At 40.9% G+C, this 26,944-nt stretch overlaps 1 protein-coding gene across 2 annotated transcripts in view; it reads left to right on the top strand.

The window, feature by feature from the left end:
- Positions 1 to 26,944, top strand: part of cnih3 (cornichon family AMPA receptor auxiliary protein 3) — a 67,888-nt gene that overhangs the window by 36,465 nt on the left and 4,479 nt on the right. For both annotated transcript variants that reach the window (XM_062043294.1, XM_062043293.1), the window contains exon 3: positions 7,547 to 7,594. In XM_062043294.1, the coding sequence (XP_061899278.1) occupies positions 7,547 to 7,594 (48 nt within the window). The remainder of the gene's footprint in view (positions 1 to 7,546; positions 7,595 to 26,944) is intronic.

Here is a 26,944-nt window from a genome sequence, read left to right as displayed (position 1 = left end):
TTTTTCACGTTGCAAACATTATTGCTTTTCCCAGAGTTCAACGTTTTCCACCCCAAAAATGCCATTTTGTCAACAATTCCAGCGTCTACAGGAAACATCCAGATGGACATTTTCACAAATTCAGATTTTTCTGATAATTCCACATTTTCCTTCTCCCATTTAAATTCAACTCTTTAGCATTCACTTGTCATTTCTACACAAATGTCCTCCAGTTAGTTGCCTGTCATTGCATGTGAGTACTACTACTAGTACATCTAGTACTAGTACTACTACTACTAGTACTACTACTAGCACTAGAACTACATTTTTCTGGACATTTCTGACATTTGTATGCTATTCACTTTCTGAGTGCACATAATGACAATATACATCTTGATGACATTTTCAATGGTCACAATTTCCACGAGTACGACTACATCCAAACATACAGAATGACTACATGTGGGGAATCATATCCATCATCGTCTCCATTGAGAAATATATCACAGTTTTTATTCCAAATGACTTTCCGAGCTTACGTGAGGACTTAAGTTGTTAGTGATGCAGTTTATGCAAACTCCTATTTAATAGCAACACTCACTTGATTGACTTTACTGAATATTATCCCCATTTCTCAAGTTAATACTCTGGATTATACATAAGCCCTCCATTTTCCTCAGCATCGTGGGTAAACAAAAGGGCTGTGCAGTGAAAATTAAAGTTGTTAGTTTTTTTTATTATCTGTGTGTTTTTTTTTTAAATATCATACTAATCTTTTTCATTGTTTCTGCTCTTAAAATGTCTGCCAACAATCCAGTGAAGCAGTAACAAGCATTGACTTGTGTGCACAGTTGTTGGGTCATCAGTAGTAATCATCTCTAATGATGCATTAAGATTCCAGGTCCATGCTCTCATATATCCAGCAAAAATGTGTACAGTCCTTAAAGACACTTCATAAAAAATCCTGACATTATGGAAACAAGAACGCACCTTTCTCTTTTCTGTGGATTTTAGATAGAAAAAAACGAACAACGATTCTACTATTTAATGTATAAAACAAAACAACAAAGTTCCATTTACACGCCATGACCTGCATGTTTACAAAGGTATAGCAACATTGTTACTGTAGAAGTTAACACTGAGGAACTACTTTTCTGTGGTAGTGACAGTGGCATGCTCACAGCACCTCAGGTTGCTATGCAGAGCCATGAAGTAACGCTAGCTACTACAGTTACTGCTGCTTAAAAGTGTGAAACTTGGAAATGACTGTTACGCTTGCGTGAAGCCGGAAGTGGTCTGTTCAAGATGCAGAGGGATGTCAGCAAGGGGCTTGCAGGTGAGAAGAAATTATTCATTCTAGTTGCAGACAAAAAATGCTGCGTGGTGCCCACGGCACGGAAAACAAAAAGGGTAGCCAAAAGATGTTAGTACCAATACAGACTCGGAGCGTAACTTGTTGCATGGGAGCAAACAAAACCACCAGCCCAAGCGAGGCCAGGGCTAGGACTAAGTAGCCCTCTGATTAGTGCCCGGGAAACAGGTGAGCGTCCCGAACACTAACCAGAGGCCGGTGAGTGTAATCTGCCGTCATGGCAACTGAAACACACAAACTCAAAAGGTGCTGAAAACACAAGTGACTCGATAACATAACTGAACAGCAGATCATAACTGTACCCCCCCCCCCCCCCCCTTAAAGGACAGATTCCAGATGTCCCTTGGGGAAAAAAAACTAAGAGACAGTTCAAGAGTCAAGGGAGGGCGGAGGGAGGACTTGGTGGTGGGTCGCCAGGCCAAGTGTCCCCGAATCCACCGGGGACGAGTCAGGTGGTGGCGGTGAACAGAACACTGCTGTCGCAGGCGAGGCGGGCGACCATGGAACGGCCACGTCATGTTCTTTAACTCTGGAATGTTGTTTAAAACGATGAAAAAGAGACACTTTATGCTGCTAGCCACTCCCACGCCGTGTTTTTTAACTCTGGAATGAGGTAAAGTCCCATGTGACCTTTTGGATAAATGAGCCACAGAAGCAGTTGAGGGCTTAATAGTCTGTCTGGTCCACACACACACACACACACACACACACACACACACACACACACACACACACACACACACACACACACACACACACACACACACACACACACACACGCTTTGAGTTTTCCCACAGAGTATTATCATGTTCCTCACTAAAGCAGAAATACTACAGTACATGTTAGTACTGGTGAAACAAGACACTACTTAAAAACTTTTGGACGCCACAAAGAACGGAGCTGAAAGTTGAGGGTGTGCTCACACTCAGTCTTTGGAAAGGGTCTACAGTACTCAACACCTGAAGTCCAGAACAGTTTCCAAGGCTCTGGGCTCTGGTCTGCGCTCAGGCTCAATGCCTTGATTGATTGATTGATTGATTGATTGAAACTTGTATTAGTAGATTGCACAGTACAGTACATATTCCGTACAATTGACCACTAAATGGTAACACCCCAATAAGTCTTTCAACTTGTTTAAGTCGTGGTCCACGTAAATCAATTCATGGTTTGACAGACAATGTGGACCATGGTCCTGCACCTCTACCAAGTCATGGACTGACCGTGAGCTGTTATTATTACTCTATTCTAAATACACATGTCAACAGAGTCAAAACACACTCACCAGTATATTTGCCTCTTTCCTTCCACCAGTTATTCACGGCAGACACATTGCAAAATAGAAATTAAAAAAAACATTTGGAAATTATTCAGCGTTACAAAAATATGGCGCTGTAGAATAAAGTTTCCCTTTCACATATGATGTCTTTTTGACTTGTTTGAAAGTATTCATTGAAGAGTCAGTAAGTTTCTAATCAGAGACAGGTGAACACAATGAGCAACCATGAACTGAAGGAGTCCAAAACTAACAGAAAATACAAAAACCTGATCCGGACCATGGATCATGACAGTTTACCATGAATTGATTAACGTGGACCCCGACTTAAACAAGTTGAAAAACTTATTGGGGTGTTACCATTTAGTGGTCAATTGTAGGGAATATGTACTGTACTGTGCAATCTACTAATAAAAGTTTCAATCAATCAATCAATATATATATATACAATGCTGCATTCATCTTTCCCTCTATCCTGACTAGTCTCCCAGTTCCTGGCGCTGCAAAACAAGCCCACAGCATGAAGCTGCCACATGCAGTGTGCCTCTGCTGCACCACTTTGTAAGCTATGTCAGATGTAAATAGAGTAGAAGATCATTTAGATCACTTTACAGCTACGGATCTAACAGATACAGTAAGTACAACTGGTATTTGGTGTTGTTGCTAATGTTGGAATGTGTTGAAATGACGCCGTATGCTAACGTTGTAGCTGCGGTGTAAGATTGTGTCCTCGGGTGTTCTTACACTAAGTCTCTCAGGCCAGCGAGTGACAAGTGCAGATAAAGTCATCAAACGCTCACAAACACACCAACACAAATATTCACTTCTCAAGAAGGCAAAGTTGTGACTTGTGAATAACACTGTTGGAATTAAAGGCAGAGTGTGAGGCTGTGGGAACGTGTTTAATATTTCATGAGGACTTTTAAAAGCTTAAGCGCAATAATGGCTGCAGAGTCAGCAGTTTGGTGAGTTTGTGCTGCTCAAGCCTTTTACACGTCCAGAAGTCTTTTACACTTTATTATACACGCCCAGAAGTCTTTTACACGTTATTATACACGCTCACAAGCCTTTTACACATTATACACGCTCACAAGCCTTTTACACGTTATTATACATGCCCACAAGCCTTTTACATGTCCAGAAGTCTTTTACACTTTATTATACACGCCCAGAAGTCTTTTACACGTTATTATACACGCCTAGAAGTCTTTTACACGTTATTATACACGCTCACAAGCCTTTTACACGTCCAGAAGTCTTTTACACTTTATTATACACACCCAGAAGTCTTTTACACATTATTATACACGCTCACAAGCCTTTTACACGTTATTATACACGCTCACAAGCCTTTTACACGTTATTATACATGCCCACAAGCCTTTTACACGTCCAGAAGTCTTTTACACTTTATTATACACGCTCACAAGCCTGTTACACGTTATTATACACGCACACAAGCCTTTTACACGTTATTATACACGCCCACAAGCCTTTTACACTTTATTACACATGCCCACAAGCCTTTTAAACGTTATTATACACGCCCACAAGCCTTTTACAGGTTATTATACACGCCCAGAAGTCTTTTACACGTTATTATACACGCCCACAAGCCTTTTACACATTATTATACACGCCCACAAGCCTTTTACACGTTATTATACACGCTCACAAGTCTTTTACACGTTATTATACACGCCCACAAGCCTTTTACACGTTATTATACACGCTCACAAGCCTTTTACAGGTTATTATACACGCCCAGAAGTCTTTTACACGTTATTATACACGCCCACAAGCCTTTTACACATTATTATACACGCCCACAAGCCTTTTACACGTTATTATACACGCTCACAAGTCTTTTACACGTTATTATACACGCCCACAATCCTTTTACACGTTATTATACACGCCCACAAGCCTTTTACACGTTATTATACACGCCCACAAGCCTTTTACACGTTATTATACACGCCCACAAGCCTTTTACACGTCATTATACACGCCCACAAGCCTTTTACACGTTATTATACACGCCCACAAGCCTTTTACACGTTATTATACACGCTCACAAGCCTTTTACACATTATTATACACGCTCACAAGCCTTTTGCACGTTATTATACACGCTCACAAGCCTTTTACACGTTATTATACACGCCCAGAAGTCTTTTACACGTTATTATACACGCCCACAAGCCTTTTACACGTTATTATACACGCCCACAAGCCTTTTACACGTTATTATACACGCCCAGAAGTCTTTTACACGTTATTATACACGCCCACAAGCCTTTTACACGTTATTATACACGCTCACAAGCCTTTTACACATTATTATACACGCTCACAAGCCTTTTGCACGTTATTATACACGCTCACAAGCCTTTTACACGTTATTATACACGCCCAGAAGTCTTTTACACGTTATTATACACGCCCACAAGCCTTTTACACGTTATTATACACGCCCACAAGCCTTTTACACGTTATTATACACACCCACCAGCCTTTTACACGTTATTATACACGCCCAGAAGCCTTTTACACGTTATTATACACGCCCAAAAAAGGTGTTTGATTCCCACCTTAACGTATCAGCATACATAATATGAAGTTTGCACGTGTTTTAGTACACGTATACCTTTAGTGGTTCAGTGCATTAAAGATACTAAATCCAAAGGGATGTAAGTTCATCAATATACACTGTATTGGGAAAGCTCCATCGGGTTGGATAGCAAGCATGTCTCTGTACATTGCTGCATTCATCTTTCCCTCTATCCTGACTAGTCTCCCAGTTCCTGCCAGTGAAAAACAACCCCACAGCATGATGCTGCCACCACCATACTTGACTGTAGGGATGGTATTGTCCTGGTGATGCCTGGTTTCATCCAAACATGACAGCTGATATTCTCACCAAAAAGTTCAACCTTTGTCTCATCAGACCAGAGAATTTAGTTCCTCGTGGTCTGAGAGTCTTTCAGGTGCATTTTGTCACACTCTTTACTCAGAAATGTCTTCAGTCTGGTCACTCTACCATACAGGCCTGATTGGTGGCTTGTCCTTCTGGAAGGTTCTCCTCTCTCCACAGAGGAATGCTGCAGTTCTGACAGGGTGACCATGGTCTTGGCCGCCTCCCTGACTAGACTAAGATGAATGCAGCAATGTACAGAGACATCCTGGATGAAAAGTAACTGGCAGACTAGTCAGGATAGAGGGAAAGATGAATGCAGCAATGTACAGAGACATCCTGGATGAAAACCAACACTTCATTCAACCTGATGGAAGGAAAGATGAATGCTGCAATGTACAGAGACATCCTGGATGAAAAGTAACTGGCAGACTAGTCAGGATAGGGGGAAAGATGAATGCAGCAATGTACAGAGACATCCTGGATGAAAAGTAACTGGCAGACTAGTCAGGATAGAGGGAAAGATGAATGCAGCAATGTACAGAGACATCCTGGATGAAAACCAACACTTCATTCAACCTGATGGAAGGAAAGATGAATGCTGCAATGTACAGAGACATCCTGGATGAAAAGTAACTGGCAGACTAGTCAGGATAGGGGGAAAGATGAATGCAGCAATGTACAGAGACATCCTGGATGAAAAGTAACTGGCAGACTAGTCAGGATAGAGGGAAAGATGAATGCAGCAATGTACAGAGACATCCTGGATGAAAAGTAACTGGCAGACTAGTCAGGATAGAGGGAAAGATGAATGCAGCAATATACAGAGACATCCTGGATGAAAAGTAACTGGCAGACTAGTCAGGATAGGGGGAAAGATGAATGCATCAATGTACAGAGACATCCTGGATGAAAACCAACACTTCATTCAACCTGATGGAGGGAAAGATGAATGCAGCAATGTACAGAGACTTCTTGGATGAAAAGTAACTGGCAGACTAGTCAGGATAGGGGGAAAGATGAATGCAGCAATGTACAGAGACTTCCTGGATGAAAAGTAACTGGCAGACTAGTCAGGATAGAGGGAAAGATGAATGCAGCAATGTACAGAGACTTCCTGGATGAAAACCAACACTTCATCCAACCTGATGGAGGGAAAGATGAATGCAGCAATGTACAGAGACTTCCTGGATGAAAACCAACACTTCATCCAACCTGATGGAGGGAAAGATGAATGCAGCAATGTACAGAGACATCCTGGATGCAAAGCAACACTTCATTCAACCTGATGGAGGGAAAGATGAATGCAGCAATGTACAGAGACATCCTGGATGCAAAGCAACACTTCATCCAACCTGATGGAGGGAAAGATGAATGCAGCAATGTACAGAGACATCCTGGATGCAAAGCAACACTTCCTCCAACCTGATGGAGGGAAAGATGAATGCGGCAATTTACAGAGACATCCTGGATGCAAAGCAACACTTCATTCAACCTGATGGAGGGAAAGATGAATGCAGCAATGTACAGAGACATCCTGGATGCAAAGCAACACTTCATCCAACCTGATGGAGGGAAAGATGAATGCAGCAATGTACAGAGACATCCTGGATGCAAAGCAACACTTCATCCAACCTGATGGAGGGAAAGATGAATGCGGCAATTTACAGAGACATCCTGGATGCAAAGCAACACTTCATCCAACCTGATGGAGGGAAAGATGAATGCAGCAATGTACAGAGACATGCTGGATGAAAAGCAACACTTCATCCAACCTGATGGAGCTTGAGAGGAAACTGAAAGTGTCCAAAGATAGGTGTGCCAAGTTTGTGGCATGGTATTCAAAGACTTGCTGCCAAAGGTGCATCAACTAAGTATTGAACAAAGGCTGTGAATACTTATGTACATGTGATTTTTTTGTTTTTTTTTATGGAAAGAAGAGGAAGATGTCAAAATAAAAGTCTTGACGAGAAGAAAACACTAACATCTTTGTTCTTTTCACAGAGGGAGAGACTGAGGAACATTGAGAGGATTTGCAACCTGCTGAGAAAGGTGAGCAGCTTACAGGTTTCTCTTTTCTCCTTTTTACAATTTTTATTGTGATTACAATTATTATTATTATTATTATTATTATTATTACTATTATTATTATTATTATTACTATTATTGTGATTGCAATGTAGAAGTGAAGTGGTGTGTTTTATGTGCCGATGTTGGCTTCCTTTGTCTTCTTCTTTGTGTATTGAACTGACTTCAAGGTCGACACATTGAGAGCTGATGTGCACTCTGTGTGTGTGTGTGTGTGTGTGTGTGTGTGTGTGTGTGTGTGTGTGTGTGTGTGTGTGTGTGTGTGTGAGTGTGTGTGTGTGTGTGTGTGTGTGTGTGTGTGTGTGTGTGTGTGTGTGTGTGTGTGTGTGTGTGTGTGTGTGTGACTCGTGCACGTGCACACTTGTTTACATGTGTTTACCCTAGGGGCGGGGGGGGGGGGGGGGTGGGGGGGTCATCGGTCCAACAGCTGATCTACTGTAGCTGATCAACATCCTTATTTTACCATCCGTGAAGACAGGAAACTCCATGTACACACACACACACACACACACACACACACACACACACACACACACACACACACACACACACACACACACACATATGAAATATTATGCACATAAAAAACGCTGTGTTCTGAAGAATGCTGCTTTGACATGGATGTTTTGTTCATGCTGGACAATTAATCACAATTCATTTAGATTTCATTCACTGCTTCTCATTATTATAAAAATATCATTATAAAAATATAATTATGAATTTAAAAAAAAAAAAGATTAACCACAAGCTTGTGGCGGTGAAACAGATGAGGAGCGAATGAGTGAGACGTGTCCACTTCTACTAGAAGTTTGGGATCTCGCCATGGTAACTACTTTTGTTTTGTCAATAATTAATCAAGTCAATAAACAAAGTAAGGATTGTGATTTTTCTGAACTCACATAATTGGCCAGGAAACTGGATGCGCTGTTGTGTTGTTGTGAACGACATCATGGATGTAACAACAATGTACAAACAATCATACACACACAACACATCTAATGTTGTGTTGTTGTGAACGACATCATGGATGTAACAACAATGTACAAACAATCATACACACACAACACATCTAATGTTGTGTTGTTGTGAACGACATCATGGATGTAACAACAATGTACAAACAATCATACACACACAACACATCTAATGTTGTGTTGTTGTGAACGACATCATGGATGTAACAACAATGTACAAACAATCATACACACACAACACATCTAATGTTGTGTTGTTGTGAACGACATCATGGATGTAACAACAATGTACAAACAATCATACACACACAACACACGTCATCTGTTGTGTTGTTGTGAACGACATCATGGATGTAACAACAATGTACAAACAATCATACAAACACAACACACGTCATCTGTTGTGTTGTTGTGAACGACATCATGGATGTAACAACAATGTACAAACAATCATACAAACACAACACACGTCATCTGTTGTGTTGTTGTGAACGACATCATGGATGTAGCAACAATGTACAAACAATCATACACACACAACACATCTAATGTTGTGTTGTTGTGAACGACATCATGGATGTAACATCAGCTAGCTAGCCATGTGTTAAAGCAGCTCTTCCTGAGGGTGTTTCAGTGTTATAACTTCACCTTTATCTCCACTTTTTACACCAAAATGCGTCCATTCTCCCTTTTCTGTCTACACACTGTGTCTGCTTGTAAGTACTCTGTGTGTGTGCGCTGCCCAACATGCTCCTCTGCTCCTACAACCAGCAATGTCACCACGTGACGACACGCAGTCATGTCTGTAAAAAAATATATACATGGGGGAAGCGGTACTTTTCAAACAGAGTATAGTACCGTGTTTGATTGATTAGTACCGCCATACTATACTAGTACTGGTATACCGTGCAACCCTTGTGCAGCCCTTTGAGACACTGGTGATTTAGGGCTATATAAGTAAACATTGATTGATTGATTGATTGATAACACACATTAACACCACCAGGTAGTTACGATGTAAATGGATGGTTTGGATGTTCATTTTTCCCACGGTGTGTGAACACACCAGGTCGGTGGAGAACGAGGAAGTGTTTTGTGTGTAAAGTTGGCAATTAAAGCTAAAAGAGCGTCGGATTACTTTGCTTTGTTTTCACCCCTTTTTTTGAGGTGTGGCGGCTAATATATTGCTGTGGTGCACCGCCACCATCCTGAAGGGGGAACCCTGAAGCATATATGACATTGAGTGGAATACAGTATGTACATCCCATCCGTACAGTATGTACATCCCAGCCGTACAGTGTGTACATCCCATCCGTACAGTGTGTACAGTGTGTACATCCCAGTCGTACAGTGTGTAGTGTGTACATTCCAACCGTACAGTGTGTACAGTATGTACATCCCAGTCGTACAGTGTGTAGAGTGTGTACATTCCAGCCGTACAGTGTGTACAGTATGTACATCCCAGCCGTACAGTGTGTACAGTATGTACATTCCAGCCGTACAGTGTGTACATCCCAGTCGTACAGTGTGTACAGTATGTACATCCCAGCCGTACAGTGTGTACAGTATGTACATTCCAGCCGTACAGTGTGTACATCCCAGTCGTACAGTGTGTACAGTATGTACATCCCAGCCGTACAGTGTGTACAGTATGTACATTCCAGCCGTACAGTGTGTACATCCCAGTCGTACAGTGTGTACAGTATGTACATCCCAGCCGTACAGTGTGTGGAGCGTGAGTGGGAAGACTGCAAATGTCGGTCAGTCAGAATAACGAGCTTATGTGCGAAGGCTTTGGTGTGAGCAGGAAGGAAGTCCTCCTTCAGTGGAGAAGACTGCAGGAAGGGGAGGGAGGGAATTAGGCAGGCGAGGGAGAGGGAGAGGGAGAGGGAGACGGAGAGGATGATAATAATAAGAGAGGAGAAAAGGGGGAAGGGAAGCCCATCTTTGACAGGGAAACAGCAGCCACAGAGGGGATCTGCAAGAAATTAATATTAATAGCAGTGTGAGTCACGGCGTACCTTTTCAACGTGGTGTTGACTTCCATCTGTTATTGTTCTGCACACATTTGTGTTGTCACACTAAAGCTCTGCACGTGTAATATCAATGCCAAGAAAACCTGTAATAAATCTACACTATAGTGCCAAAAGTATTTGGCCACCTGCCTTGACTCCCATATGAAGTTGAAGTGCCATACCATTCCTAACCCACAGGCTTCAATATGATGTACATGCTTCAACTCTTCTGGGAAGGCTGTCCACAAGGTTGCGGAGTGTCTTTATATCTTCTGGGAAGGCTGTCCACAAGGTTGCGGAGTGTCTTTATATTTTCTGGGAAGGCTGTCCACAAGGTTGCGGAGTGTCTTTATAGCAATTGTCCACCATTACTTCCAAAAGCACATTGGTGAGGTCACACGCTGAAGGCCTGGCTCTCAGTCTCCGTTCTAAGTCATCCCAAAGGTGTTGAGGTCAGGACTCTGCACAGGCCAGTCAAGTTCATCCACACCAGACTCTGTCATCCATGTCTTTATGGAGCAGTCTCCATGCCTAAGTGCTTGATTTGATACACCTGTGGCCGGGCCAAGTGATGAGTGATTGCCATCATTTGGATGGGTGGACACCATACTTTTGTCAATATGGTGTATACATCAACTAGTCAGGTACAGTGTCTTAGCTAGGATGTTAGCTGGGTCAAGAATACCAATCAGCATATTGATTTTAACTGTCCTCTTGTAGCGAAATACTGTAATCAGGATACATCCCTGCTGAGTACTTTACATGTGACACTTAAATAATAGCTTACCTTACCTTACCTTACCTTACCTTACCTTAGGCGTTAGGTCATTCCGTCCTTCAGAGGGCATCGAACCTCTGTAGTCACTTTCACCTTCCATCCAACGCCATGATCTCTTAGTGTATACCTGATCCATGTACACCTGCACCATGTATACCTGCACCATGTACACCTGCACCATGTATTCTTGCACCATGTATACTTGCACCATGTATACCTGCACCATGTATACCTGCACCATGTATACCTGCATCATGTATACCTGCACCATGTATACCTGCACCATGTATACTTGCACCATGTATACTTGCACCATGTATACCTGCACCATGTATACCTGCACCATGTATACCTGCATCATGTATACTTGCACCATGTATACCTGCACCATGTATACCTGCACCATGTATACCTGCATCATGTATACCTGCACCATGTATACCTGCACCATGTACACCTGCACCATGTATACCTGCACCATGTACACCTGCACCATGTACACCTGCACCATGTACACCTGATCCATGTATACCTGCACCATGTATACCTGCACCATGTACACCTGCACCATGTACACCTGCACCATGTATACCTGCACCATGTATACCTGCACCATCTATACCTGCACCATCTATACTTGCACCATGTACACCTGCACCATGTATACCTGCACCATGTACACCTGCACCATGTATACCTGCACCATGTACACCTGATCCATGTATACCTGCACCATGTATACCTGCACCATGTACACCTGCACCATGTACACCTGCACCATGTACACCTGATCCATGTATACCTGCACCATGTATACCTGCACCATGTACACCTGCACCATGTACACCTGCACCATGTATACCTGCACCATGTATACCTGCACCATCTATACCTGCACCATCTATACTTGCACCATGTACACCTGCACCATGTATACCTGCACCATGTACACCTGCACCATGTATACCTGCACCATGTACACCTGCACCATGTATACTTCCACCATTTATACCATCACCATGTATACCTGCACCATTTATACCTGCACCATCTCTACTTGCACCATGTATACCTGCACCATTGTACACTTTGTATGCACTGAGGTGAGTCTTTTCTCACATTGTAAGTTCGGCCAATCAGATTTGAGGATGTGGAGGAGTGCGGTGGTGAGTAGCAGGGATGCTTGGGTAAAGAAGGAATGTCCTCTGAGGTTTCCATAGGGCTGTTTGATCCTTCACTACAAAGGCAGTGAAGGATCGCACACACGCACACACACAAACACACACACACACACACACACACACACACACACACACACACACACACACACACACACACACACACACACACACACACAGACACACACAGAAAATCTTGTTTTTCATGAGCTATGTACTATGTACTAGTATCCCCCTCAAACCTTCTCATGTGGCACAATGAGATGTAAGCATGGAATAAAGTGTACATTCTGTGTGTGAAATATATCCATAAATGAACATTCCTGCAATCTAGTAACAGCATTTGATGATTAATATCCATAAATGAACATTCTTAATACATGTAACAGCATATGATTATTATTATCCATAAATGGACATTCTTAATACATGTAACAGCATTTGATGATTAATATCCATAAATGAACATTCTTAATACATGTAACAGCATTTGATGATTAATATCCATAAATGGACATTCTTAATACATGTATCAGCATTTGATGATTAATATCCATAAATGAACATTCTTAATACATGTAACAGCATTTGATGATTAATATCCATAAATGGACATTCATAATAGGTGACAGTAAAATAAGCAGATGTGTGATTGAGGAGTCGTCGTGTAACCACCTGACATCTACCATGTGTGTGGTGTCGGACTTTTTGTGTGGCCTTAAACGCATCAGCGGCTAAGTGGCATGAGTTTGTGTGTGTGTGTGTGTGCTTTTTCACTCTTGTTTTGTCACCATAGCAACCATTAGTTTTCACCTGTCCTCATGTCACGCACCTGTCTCACGCTCTGCACTCGCACACCTGTCACTAATCATGTCACTGCTATTTAAGCCTGTCTGTTTCTGTTGATCGTCCTGGTGACTTGATCCATACTACCTCTGCTACCTTTCATTCCATGCCATAGTTCCATGCCATAGTTTCATGCCATAGTTCCATGCCGTAGTTCCATGCCATAGTTCCATGCCATAGTTCCAAGCCATAGTTCCATGCCATAGTTCCATGCCATAGTTCCAAGCCATAGTTCCAAGCCATAGTTCCATGCCATAGTTCCAAGCCATAGTTCCATGCCATAGTTCCATGCCATAGTTCCATGCCATAGTTCCAAGCCATAGTTCCATGCCATAGTTCCAAGCCATAGTTCCAAGCCATAGTTCCATGCCATAGTTCCATGCCATAGTTCCATGCCATAGTTCCATACCATAGTTATAAGCCATAGTTCCAAGCCATAGTTCCATGCCATAGTTCCATGCCATAGTTCTATGCCATAGTTCCATGCCATAGTTCCAAGCCATAGTTCCATGCCATAGTTCCATGCCATAGTTCCAAGCCATAGTTCCATGCCATAGTTCCAAGCCATAGTTCCAAGCCATAGTTCCATGCCATAGTTCCATGCCATAGTTCCATGCCATAGGTCCATACCATAGTTATAAGCCATAGTTCCAAGCCATAGTTCCATGCCATAGTTCCATGCCATAGTTCTATGCCATAGTTCCATGCCATAGTTCCAAGCCATAGTTCCATGCCATAGTTCCATGCCATAGTTCCATGCCATAGTTCCATGCCAGAGTTCCAAGCCATAGTTCCATGCCATAGTTCCAAGCCATAGTTCCATGCCATAGTTCCAAGCCATAGTTCCAAGCCATAGTTCCATGCCATAGTTCCATGCCATAGTTCCATGCCATAGTTCCATACCATAGGTATAAGCCATAGTTCCAAGCCATAGTTCCATGCCATAGTTCCATGCCATAGTTCTATGCCATAGTTCCATGCCATAGTTCCAAGCCATAGTTCCATGCCATAGTTCCATGCCATAGTTCCAAGCCATAGTTCCATGCCATAGTTCCAAGCCATAGTTCCAAGCCATAGTTCCATGCCATAGTTCCATGCCATAGTTCCATGCCATAGTTCCATACCATAGTTATAAGCCATAGTTCCAAGCCATAGTTCCATGCCATAGTTCCATGCCATAGTTCTATGCCATAGTTCCATGCCATAGTTCCAAGCCATAGTTCCATGCCATAGTTCCATGCCATAGTTCCATGCCATAGTTCCATGCCAGAGTTCCAAGCCATAGTTCCATGCCATAGTTCCAAACCATAGTTCCATGCCATAGTTCCAAGCCATAGTTCCATGCCATAGTTCCATGCCATAGTTCCATGCCAGAGTTCCAAGCCATAGTTCCATGCCATAGTTCCAAGCCAGAGTTCCATGCCATAGTTCCAAGCCATAGTTCCAAGCCAGAGTTCCATGCCATAGTTCCATGCCATAGTTCCAAGCCATAGTTCCAAGCCAGAGTTCCATGCCATAGTTCCATGCCATAGTTCCAAGCCATAGTTCCAAGCCATAGTTCCATGCCATAGTTCCATGCCATAGTTCCAAGCCATAGTTCCATGCCATAGTTCCAAGCCATAGTTCCAAGCCATAGTTCCATGCCATAGTTCCATGCCATAGTTTTCATGCTGTTTCACGCCACAGTAAGTGTTGTTTTCGTTTTCATGTTCATAGTCTCCCTAGTTTTGTTTCATTAGCCAAGTTTGTTCTCCGCCATTGTGCGCACCTTTTGTTTGCTTCCTTTTTTTGTAGTTTGTTAGTGTTTAAAATAAAATATGTACTTACATTCACGCCTTGCCCGCGCCAACTTTCCTTTGCATTCCGGGAAAACAAACCCCAAAATCCACGTTTGGACAACTACTCACCGTAGGAGGATACAATAGCTGACCGGCGTCACAATGTAAACAAACACCATGGGTGGATCTACACCTGACATCCACTGTAATGATACCAAGTATGTAGTCAATACTACTATGATTACATCGATATTTTTTATCGTCACAAAATGTTTAAAAAAATTCATATTATGTTTATAAAGTCAGTAAATATGTCCCTGGACACAAGAGGACTTTGAATATGACCAATGTATGATCCTGTAACTACTTGGTATCACATCGATGTGTGGTATCATCCAAAACTAATGTCAAGTATCAAAGAAGAGAAGAATAAGTGATTATTACATTTGAACAGAAGTGTAGATAGAACATGTTCAAAACAGAAAATATTAACAGTAAATGAACAAGTAGATTAATAATCCATTTTTTACAGTTTGTCCCTCATAATGTGTAGAAAATAATAGGTGTATAAATGACACAATATGTTACTGCAGACTATTTAGGAGTCTTTGTTGGTTTACTTACTACTAAAAGACAAGTTCTCTATTTTATTGAAGGACTAAATGACAATAATAAACATAAGTTTCATGTACACTAACATTTGTTGTTACAATAATGACATTTTTTGTGGTCCCCTTTATTTAGAAAAGTATGGAAACACATTTTGGTACCGGTACCAACATATTGGTACGCTACTTTAAACCTTTGCTTCAGCTGGTGAGACCACATTTCTTCGACAAGTTAGATGTCATCAGCCGATAGACACTTTGGTAATAAATGTGCTATAAACATGCAGAGCTGTCTACACTCACATCTCCAGCCAAGTGTAAGACGAGGTTTAGAATGAGCCTGCAGGCTGCAAGTCTTACACTGACATGTCAGCCACGCACTGCCGGGACTAGAATCAACCGTGGCTGCTTCAGGCTGGAAGGACATCAACTGCAACGTTGAACGTCCTCAGATGTTTAGTGAGATGCTTTAATGAACGCTGTGAGGGACGGAAATATACTTTCTTGTCTTTGACACGTGTGCTACATGTTGTTTTGTAGATAGGTGCTACATGTTGTTTTGTAGATAGGTGCTACATGTTGTTTTGTAGATAGGTGCTACATGTTGTTTTGTAGATAGGTAGTACATGTTGTTTTGTAGATAGGTGCTACATGTTGTTTTGTAGATAGGTGCTACATGTTGTTTTGTACATAGGTGCTACATGTTGTTTTGTAGATAGGTGCTACATGTTGTTTTGTAGATATGTGCTACATGTTGTTTTGTAGATAGGTGCTACATGTTGTTTTGTAGATAGGTGCTACATGTTGTTTTGTAGATAGGTGCTACATGTTGTTTTGTAGATAGGTGCTACATGTTGTTTTGTAGATAGGTGCTACATGTTGTTTTGTAGATAGGTGCTACATGTTGTTTTGTAGATAGGTGCTACATGTTGTTTTGTAGATAGTTGCTACATGTTGTTTTGTAGATAGGTAGTACATGTTGTTTTGTAGATAGGTGCTACATGTTGTTTTGTAGATAGGTGCTACATGTTGTTTTGTAGATAGGTGCTACATGTTGTTTTGTAGATAGGTGCTACATGTTGTTTTGTAGATAGTTGCTACATGTTGTTTTGTAGATAGGTGCTACGTGTTGTTTTGTAGATAGGTGCTACATGTTGTTTTGTAGATAGGTGCTACATGTTGTTTTGTAGATAGGTAGTACATGTTGTTTTGTAGATAGGTGCTACATGTTGTTTTGTAGATAGGTGCTACATGTTGTTTTGTAGATAGGTGCTACATGTTGTTTTGTAGATAGGTGCTACATGTTGTTTTGTAGGTAGGTGCTACATGTTGTTTTGTAGATAGGTGCTACATGTTGTTTTGTAGATAGGTGCTACATGTTGTTTTGTAGATAGGTGCTACATGTTGTTTTGTAGATAGGTGCTACATGTTGTTTTGTAGATAGGTAGTACATGTTGTTTTGTAGATAGGTGCTACATGTTGTTTTGTAGATAGGTGCTACATGTTGTTTTGTAGATAGGTGCTGCATGTTGTTTTGTAGATAGGTAGTACATGTTGTTTTGTAGATAGGTGCTACATGTTGTTTTGTAGATAGGTGCTACATGTTGTTTTGTAGATAGGTAGTACATGTTTTGTAGATAGGTGCTACATGTTGTTTTGTAGATAGGTGCTACATGTTGTTTTGTAGATAGGTAGTACATGTTGTTTTGTAGATAGGTGCTACATGTTGTTTTGTAGATAGGTGCTACATGTTGTTTTGTAGATAGGTGCTACATGTTGTTTTGTAGATAGGTAGTACATGTTGTTTTGTAGATAGGTGCTACATGTTGTTTTGTAGATAGGTGCTACATGTTGTTTTGTAGATAGGTGCTACATGTTGTTTTGTAGATAGTTGCTACATGTTGTTTTGTAGATAGGTGCTACGTGTTGTTTTGTAGATAGGTGCTACATGTTGTTTTGTAGATAGGTGCTACATGTTGTTTTGTAGATAGGTAGTACATGTTGTTTTGTAGATAGGTGCTACATGTTGTTTTGTAGATAGGTGCTACATGTTGTTTTGTAGATAGGTGCTACATGTTGTTACAACAGCGTGGCTTGGTAAAAAAAAGAGTGCGGGTACTTTCCTGGCCCGCCTGCAGTCCAGACCTGTCTCCCATGGAAAATGTGTGGCGCATTATGAAGCCTAAAATAGGACAGCGGAGACCCCCGCTGAACCACTGAAGCTCTACATAAAACAAGAATGGCAAAGAATTCCACTTTCAAAGCTTCAACAATTAGTTTCCTCACTTCCCAATCGTTTACTGAGTGTTGTTAAAAGGAAAGGCCATGTAACACAGTGGTGAACATGCCCTTTCCCAACTACTTTGTCACGTGTTGCAGCCATGACATTATAACTTAATTATTATTTGCAACAACAAAATAAAGTTTATGAGTTTGAACATGAAATATGTTGTCTTTGTAGCATATTCAACTGAATATGGCTTGAAAAGGATCATTGTATTCCGTTTATATTTACATCTAACACAATCCCAACTCATATGGAAACGGGGTTGGTAGTTGAAGGTCCAAGAAGGTTGTTAAACAGGCTGAGCAGAATAGTGAGCGAGTTCCACTTCCTGTCACACCTCAGATTGTTCCACACCCAACAACGTCTGCTTTACCTCCCGACCAAATGTGGATGACTTATTTGTATACCCTTTTTTCAGAGTGGTGGGCTGAGCTGAATTTGACATTTAAGTTGAGGCCTGCGTACTTCTCTTGAAATAACTCTGGTGACTTATGTTCACTCACCTTCTCGTCTAAGGTTTACCTTTTAAACATCGGTGTAGACGCCTACGTAAACATTGATCTCCACCGCCTCACATCTCCAGCATCCACTCATGGCCTCCCAGCAACACCCTGACTAACTTCTTCTGCACTCGCTGGCAGCTTGAAATGTTCACACACTCTCACCTTCTAACTACCTCCGTCATGTCCTCCATCTGGTCATACCAAAACCTGTGAAGTGGTCACGTTGTGTAAATGGTAAATAAAAAGAGAATACAACAAATCCTTTTCCACTTATATTCAATTGAATAGACTGCAAAGACAAGATATTTCATGTTCACACTGAGAAACTTTCTTATTTTTTGCATCTTTTCCACTTTGCATCAGTCCATCTTAGATGAGCTCGGGCCCAGCCAAGCGTTTCTGGGTGTTGTTGATAAATGGCTTTGGCTTTGCATAGTAGAGTTTTAACTTGCACTTACAGATGTAGCGACCAACTGTAGTTACTGACAGTGGTTTTCTGAAGTGTTCCTGAGCCCATGTGGTGATATCCTTTACACACGGATGTGGCTTTTTGATGCCTGAGGTGTGTAATATCATGGCTTACGTGCAGTGATTTCTCCAGATGTGTTGAATGTAAGTTGAAAAGGATTTGCAAATCATTGCATTTTGTTTTTATTTACCATTTACACACCACGCCAACGTCACTGGTTTTGGGTTTTGTACAAACTCCGTTTCCATATGAGTTGGGAAATTGTGTTAGATGTAAATATAAACGGAATACAATGATTCCGTTTATATTGTATCCTCCTACCGTGTGTAGTTGTCAAAACGTGGATCTTGGGGTTTGTTTTCCCGGAATGCAAAGGAAAGTTGGCGCGGGCAAGGCGTGAATGTAAGTACATATTTTATTTTAAACACTAACAAACTACAAACCCCGTTTCCATATGAGTTGGGAAATGGTGTTAGATGTAAATAGAAACGGAATACAATGATTCCGTTTATTTTGTGACGATAAAAAATATCGATGTAATCATAGTAGTATCGACTAGATACTTGGTGTCATTACAGTGGATGTCAGGTGTAGATCCACCCATGGTGTTTGTTTACATTGTGACGCCGGTGAGCTATTGTATCCTCCTACCGTGTGTAGTTGTCAAAATGTGGATCTTGGGGTTTGTTTTCCCGGAATGCAAAGTAAATAGCAAGGCGTGAATGTAAGTACATATTTTATTTTAAACACTAACAAACTACAAACCCCGTTTCCATATGAGTTGGGAAATTGTGTTAGATGTAAATATAAATGGAATACAATGAATAGGGCCCAGGTAGATAACAGCCAGGTCGAGAGGTAGCGGTGTGACAGACCTCATAGTAAGCACCTCAAACGATTTATATTTATTATTTAGGTTAGGGGTAAGGTTGAAATTTTCATTGAATATTAGTGCGACACCCCCTCCCCTTTTAAGAGGACGGGCAACATGCGCATTCGTATAGTTAGGAGGAGATGCCTCATTGAGCGCAAAAAAAAGATCCAGTATAGATGATGTAAGATCCAGTATTGATGATGTAAGATCCTGTATCGATGATGTAAGATCCAGTATCGATGATGTAAGATCCAGTATAGATGATGTAAGATCCAGTATAGATGATGTAAGATGTAAGATCCAGTATATATGATGTAAGGTCCAGTATAGATGATGTAAGATCCAGTATAGATCCAGTATAGAAGATGTAAGATCCAGTATAGATGATGTAAGATCCAGTATAGATGATGTAAGATCCAATATAGATGATGTAAGATCCAGTATAGATGATGTAAGATCCAGTATAGATGATGTAAGATCCAATATAGATGATGTAAGATCCAGTATAGATGATGTAAGATCCAATATAGATTATGTAAGATCCAGTATAGATGATGTAAGATCCAGTATAGATGATGTAATATGTAAGATCCAGTATATATGATGTAAGGTCCAGTATAGATGATGTAAGATCCAGTATAGATCCAGTATAGAAGATGTAAGATCCAGTATAGATGATGTAAGATCCAGTATAGATGATGTAAGATCCAGTATCTATGAGCCATGAATGAAGGCATCTTGGTGCTCAGATGGGTGTCAGCACGACTCCCTCTGCCAACAACCCCCGGCACTGTCAACACCACAGGACCGAGTCCCAGATGTCAACATCACAGGACCGAGTCCCAGATGTCAACATCACAGGACCGAGTCCCAGATGTCAACATCACAGGACTGAGTCCCAGATGGGGCGCCTCTGTCAACACTCACTCAACACCCAAACGAGTGGCCTGGCAATGAGAAGGGGCGGCCACGCTCCAGTGAACTTGGACATCTGCTGTGGAAGAAGGACACGGTCCCAGACCTTGTCCAGTATTTCACACTTGACAAAAACCACAATGGACACCTCGACTAAATGTTGTCTTGTAACAAGGATAGAGTCTAATTCTTGTTTGGATCCAAGTGAATGTGTTGGTCTTTCATGTTAGCATACATCTAGCTTTGACCTTATATGGTGTTGCTTCCTGTGGTCTTTCATGTTAGCACACATCTAGCTTTGACCTTATATGGTGTTGTTTCCTGTGGTCTTTCATGTTAGCATACATCTAGCTTTGACCTTATATGGTGTTGCTTCCTGTGGTCTTTCATGTTAGCACACATCTAGCTTTGACCTTATATGGTGTTGCTTCCTGTGGTCTTTCATGTTAGCACACATCTAGCATTGACCTTATATGGTGTTGCTTCCTGTGGTCTTTCATGTTAGCACACATCTAGCTTTGACCTTATATGGTGTTGCTTCCTGTGGTCTTTCATGTTAGCACACATCTAGCTTTGACCTTATATGGTGTTGCTTCCTGTGGAATCTTGAGAAGCTGGTGTTTAGAACGACACGTGCAGTGGGCAGGATCCACTGTCACTAAGTGATACCGGCACATTCCTGATGTTCTTCAAGGTCCAAGGAACATCTACACTCAAAAGATCCATTTTGGACCCTTTTCCAAAAAAAATATTTTTTTAAAGGCAAATCAATACACTAATAACAATTGTAATTTACCATATAGTCCCGCACTGATAACGATAACAGTGGAGTCCAGTTGTTGTATCTTGTTTTCTTACACTTCTGAGTAGAGATGGATACCGAAAACTCCTAATTGGGTGCGTACACGACGACCGTTAAGATTCTAGACCGTTTCTCGCAGACATGATTTGGTTATGCAAACCAATCGTTGCAGCAACTGTCCGGGTGGCTGCTCTCAGACGATCATGGATGTGGAGGTGCTGGGCTGGTGTGGTTACACGTGGTCTGCGGTTGTGAGGCCGGTTGGATGTGCTGCCAAATTCTCTGAAACACCTTTGGGGACGGTTTATAGGTAAAGAAATTAACATTTAATTCATGAGCAACAGCTCTGGTGGACATTCCTGCAGTCAGCATGCCGACTGAGACATTGTGCTGTGTGATAAAACTGCACATTGCAATGTGGCCAGTCTATGCCACACCTGTGTAATAATCATGCTGTTCAATCAGCATCTTGGTATGCCACACCTGTGTAATAATCATGCTGTTCAATCAGCATCTTGGTATGCCACACCTGTGTAATAATCATGCTGTTTAATCAGCATCTTGGTATGCCACACCTGTGTAATAATCATGCTGTTTAATCAGCATCTTGGTATGCCACACCTGTGTAATAATCATGCTGTTCAATCAGCATCTTGGTATGCCACACCTGTGTAATAATCATGTTGTTCAATCAGCATCTTGGTATGCCACACCTGTGTAATAATCATGCTGTTCAATCAGCATCTTGGTATGCCACACCTGTGTAATAATCATGCTGTTCAATCAGCATCTTGGTATGCCACACCTGTGTAATAATCATGCTGTTTAATCAGCATCTTGGTATGCCACACCTGTGTAATAATCATGCTGTTTAATCACATCTTGGTATGCCACACCTGTGTAATAATCATGCTGTTTAATCAGCATCTTGGTATGCCACACCTGTGTAATAATCATGCTGTTTAATCACATCTTGGTATGCCACACCTGTGTAATAATCATGCTGTTTAATCAGCATCTTGGTATGCCACACCTGTGTAATAATCATGCTGTTTAATCAGCATCTTGGTATGCCACACCTGTGTAATAATCATGCTGTTTAATCAGCATCTTGGTATGCCACACCTGTGTAATAATCATGCTGTTCAATCAGCATCTTGGTATGCCACACCTGTGTAATAATCATGCTGTTTAATCAGCATCTTGGTATGCCACACCTGTGTAATAATCATGCTGTTCAATCAGCATCTTGGTATGCCACACCTGTGTAATAATCATGCTGTTCAATCAGCATCTTGGTATGCCACACCTGTGTAATAATCATGCTGTTCAATCAGCATCTTGGCATGCCACACCTGTGTAATAATCATGCTGTTTAATCAGCATCTTGGTATGCCACACCTGTGTAATAATCATGCTGTTTAATCACATCTTGGTATGCCACACCTGTGTAATAATCATGCTGTTCAATCAGCATCTTGGTATGCCACACCTGTGTAATAATCATGCTGTTTAATCAGCATCTTGGTATGCCACACCTGTGTAATAATCATGCTGTTTAATCAGCATCTTGGTATGCCACACCTGTGTAATAATCATGCTGTTCAATCAGCATCTTGGTATGCCACACCTGTGTAATAATCATGCTGTTTAATCAGCATCTTGGTATGCCACACCTGTGTAATAATCATGCTGTTTAATCAGCATCTTGGTATGCCACACCTGTGTAATAATCATGCTGTTCAATCAGCATCTTGGTATGCCACACCTGTGTAATAATCATGCTGTTTAATCAGCATCTTGGTATGCCACACCTGTGTAATAATCATGCTGTTCAATCAGCATCTTGGTATGCCACACCTGTGTAATAATCATGCTGTTTAATCACATCTTGGTATGCCACACCTGTGTAATAATCATGCTGTTCAATCAGCATCTTGGTATGCCACACCTGTGTAATAATCATGCTGTTTAATCAGCATCTTGGTATGCCACACCTGTGTAATAATCATGCTGTTCAATCAGCATCTTGGTATGCCACACCTGTGTAATAATCATGCTGTTTAATCAGCATCTTGGTATGCCACACCTGTGTAATAATCATGCTGTTCAATCAGCATCTTGGTATGCCACACCTGTGTAATAATCATGCTGTTCAATCAGCATCTTGGTATGCCACACCTGTGTAATAATCATGCTGTTTAATCACATCTTGGTATGCCACACCTGTGTAATAATCATGCTGTTCAATCAGCATCTTGGTATGCCACACCTGTGTAATAATCATGCTGTTCAATCAGCATCTTGGTATGCCACACCTGTGTAATAATCATGCTGTTCAATCAGCATCTTGGTATGCCACACCTGTGAGGTGGGATAGATTATCTTGGCAAAGAACAAATGCTCACTAACACAGCTTTAGACAGATTTGTGAACAACATTTGAGAGAAATATGTCTTTTGTGTATATAGTCCAAGTTCCCATCCTCACCTATGGTCATGAACTTTGGGTTATGACTGAAAGGACAAGATCACGGGTACTGAAATGAGTTTCCTCCGCCGGGTGGTGGGTCTCTCCCTTAGAGATAGGGTGAGGAGCTCTGGGAGGAGCTCAAAGTAAAGCCGCTGCTCCTCCACATGGAGAGGAGCCAGATGAGGTGGTTCTGGCATCTGGTCAGGATGCCACCCGAACACCTCCCTAGGGCACGTCCGACCGGTAGGAGGCCACGGGGAAGACCCAGGACACGTTGGGAAGACTTTGTCTCTCGGCTGGCCTGGGAACGCCTCGGGATCCCCCGGGAGGAGCTGGACCAAGTGGCTGGGGAGAGGGAAGTCTGGGCTTCTCTGCTTAGGCTGCTGCCCCCGCGACCCCACCTCATATAAGTGGATGAAGATGGATGGATGGATGGATGATGGATGGATGGATGGATGGATGGATGGATGGATGGATGGATGGATGGATGGATGGATGGATGGATGGATGGATGGATGGATGGATGGATGGATGGATGGATGATAAAAACAAAGCTGTGTTGACAGGTTATGACATAGTCATGTGTTGATGTAATATTTGTATTAGTTGTCATTCATCTTATTGTTTATTTATTAAACAATTAAATGTGTTATTCTTTTATCTAACTTCCTTATTTTTCTTTGCATTCATATTTCATTTTCAAGCCACTTATTCATGTTTTCACTTTTCTTCGTCAACTTTGTACGACTAATACAAATCATCTTTAACCTCTTTACTTATTTTGTGTTGATCTTTATTCATGTATTGTTATTATTCACTGGTGTTCTACTCTTCCAGGTGTCTTCCTTCTCTATTTGCTGTGATTGCATCACCGCGTGAACCAGCTCCTTACCAAATGTCAATTATTTCACGTCTCGGTTTGAAGAAAAGCGCCGTAATTGGCGAGGTGTGGCGAGTAGGATTGGTGGCACATTAGGTAGAGTTGTGGTGGTGCCGGCCGTGCATTGGGGATTCAAACAAGATGGCGGATAGACGGGGGAATGTGTGTTTGCTTTTTAATGAGCTTTTTGTTCGTAGAGATGTTCGTAGCCACCCATGCATGCGGACTTGCTCAGTCAATATATTTAGCTTTTGTTTTAACAGCATTTTCTTGCAGCTCTTTCCTGGGAAAATGTGTTCATGTGCTATTAAGGTTTCAATAATGCATGCATCACATGGATTGGACTGCCCTTTAAACACTGCATGTACATCATAATAATCATACATTTAAACACTGCATATACATCATAATAATCATACATTTAAACACTGCATATACATCATAATAATCATACATTTAAACACTGCATATACATCATAATAATCATACATTTAAACACTGCATATACATCATAATAATCATACATTTAAACACTGCATATACATCATAATAATCATACATTTAAACACTGCATATACATCATAATAATCATACATTTAAACACTGCATATACATCATAATAATCATACATTTAAACACTGCATATACATCATAATAATCATACATTTAAACACCGCATATACATCATAATAATCATACATTTAAACACTGCATATACATCATAACAATCATACATTTAAACACTGCATAGACATCATAATAATCATACATTTAAACACTGCATATACATCATAATAATCATACATTTAAACACTGCATATACATCATAACAATCATACATTTAAACACTGCATATACATCATAATAATCATACATTTAAACACTGCATATACATCATAATAATCATACATTTAAACACTGCATATACATCATAATAATCATACATTTCATTTCCAAAGCACTTACTGTTTATATTTGTCAAAGTTGCCGAGTAGTTCCAATGACATAAAACATGTAATAAAAGTAAAAATGACATATACTGTACATGAGGTGTTAAGGTACATTTGGTGGGGGTCCTAACTGCTTATTGTTCATAATGCTATTTTATTTGCTGCTGGGTGAATATTTGATGAGCTCTCATCAATGAATAATATGTATCAGACAAACTGTAGCAAGGTTTTAAAAGAAATGTTGGGCTTGCAAACTTGCATAGCGTGACGTGCACATTTACCCCCCCACAAAAAAAATATATTGTTCCACAGCCATTCATTGTTGTTCAGCCTTTTAAAAGAGTTCTTTTTGAGAGGCGCAGTAATGAAGTCTTGAGTCACTCCTCTTTTTTGCTTATTCTTGTTTAGTCGTCAAAACACGCCAAGACACAACTTCTCAAACACTTCCAGCTGCACAATAACATCCCGTCTATCTGTAGTAACAAAATTCAAAAATAGTTAAAATCCTACGGAGCCCCTAAAGGGAATTGGGGGTTAAACCACCAAAAATGATTCCCGGGCGCAGCCAATGCTGCTGCCCACTGCTCCCCTCATGTCCCAGGGGGTGATCAAGGGTGATGGGTCAAATGCAGAGAATAATTTCGCCACACCTCGTGTGTGTGTGACGATCATTGCTACTTAACATGAGGGAAATGTTTTTTTTTTATAATTATTTTTTTATTTTTTTATTTTTAGACATGTATCTCATGCGCAAGAGAATCTTTTTATAAAGTTATACAAATAAATAATTTTTTTTAGACATGTATATTGTGCACACGAGAGACTTTTGTTATAAAAAAAAAATGTATAATTTTTTATTTTTTTTAGACATGTATCTCGTGCGCACAAGATACATGTCTAAAAAAAAAGTTAGAACATTTATTTTTTATTTTTAATAACTTTATAAAAAGTTTCTCGTGTGCACGAGATACATGCCTAAAAAAAA

This window comes from Entelurus aequoreus, linkage group LG03 (genome assembly GCF_033978785.1).
Source record: "Entelurus aequoreus isolate RoL-2023_Sb linkage group LG03, RoL_Eaeq_v1.1, whole genome shotgun sequence".
Classification (NCBI taxonomy): domain Eukaryota; kingdom Metazoa; phylum Chordata; class Actinopteri; order Syngnathiformes; family Syngnathidae; genus Entelurus; species Entelurus aequoreus.
This window is presented reverse-complemented; position numbering and strand designations above follow the sequence as displayed.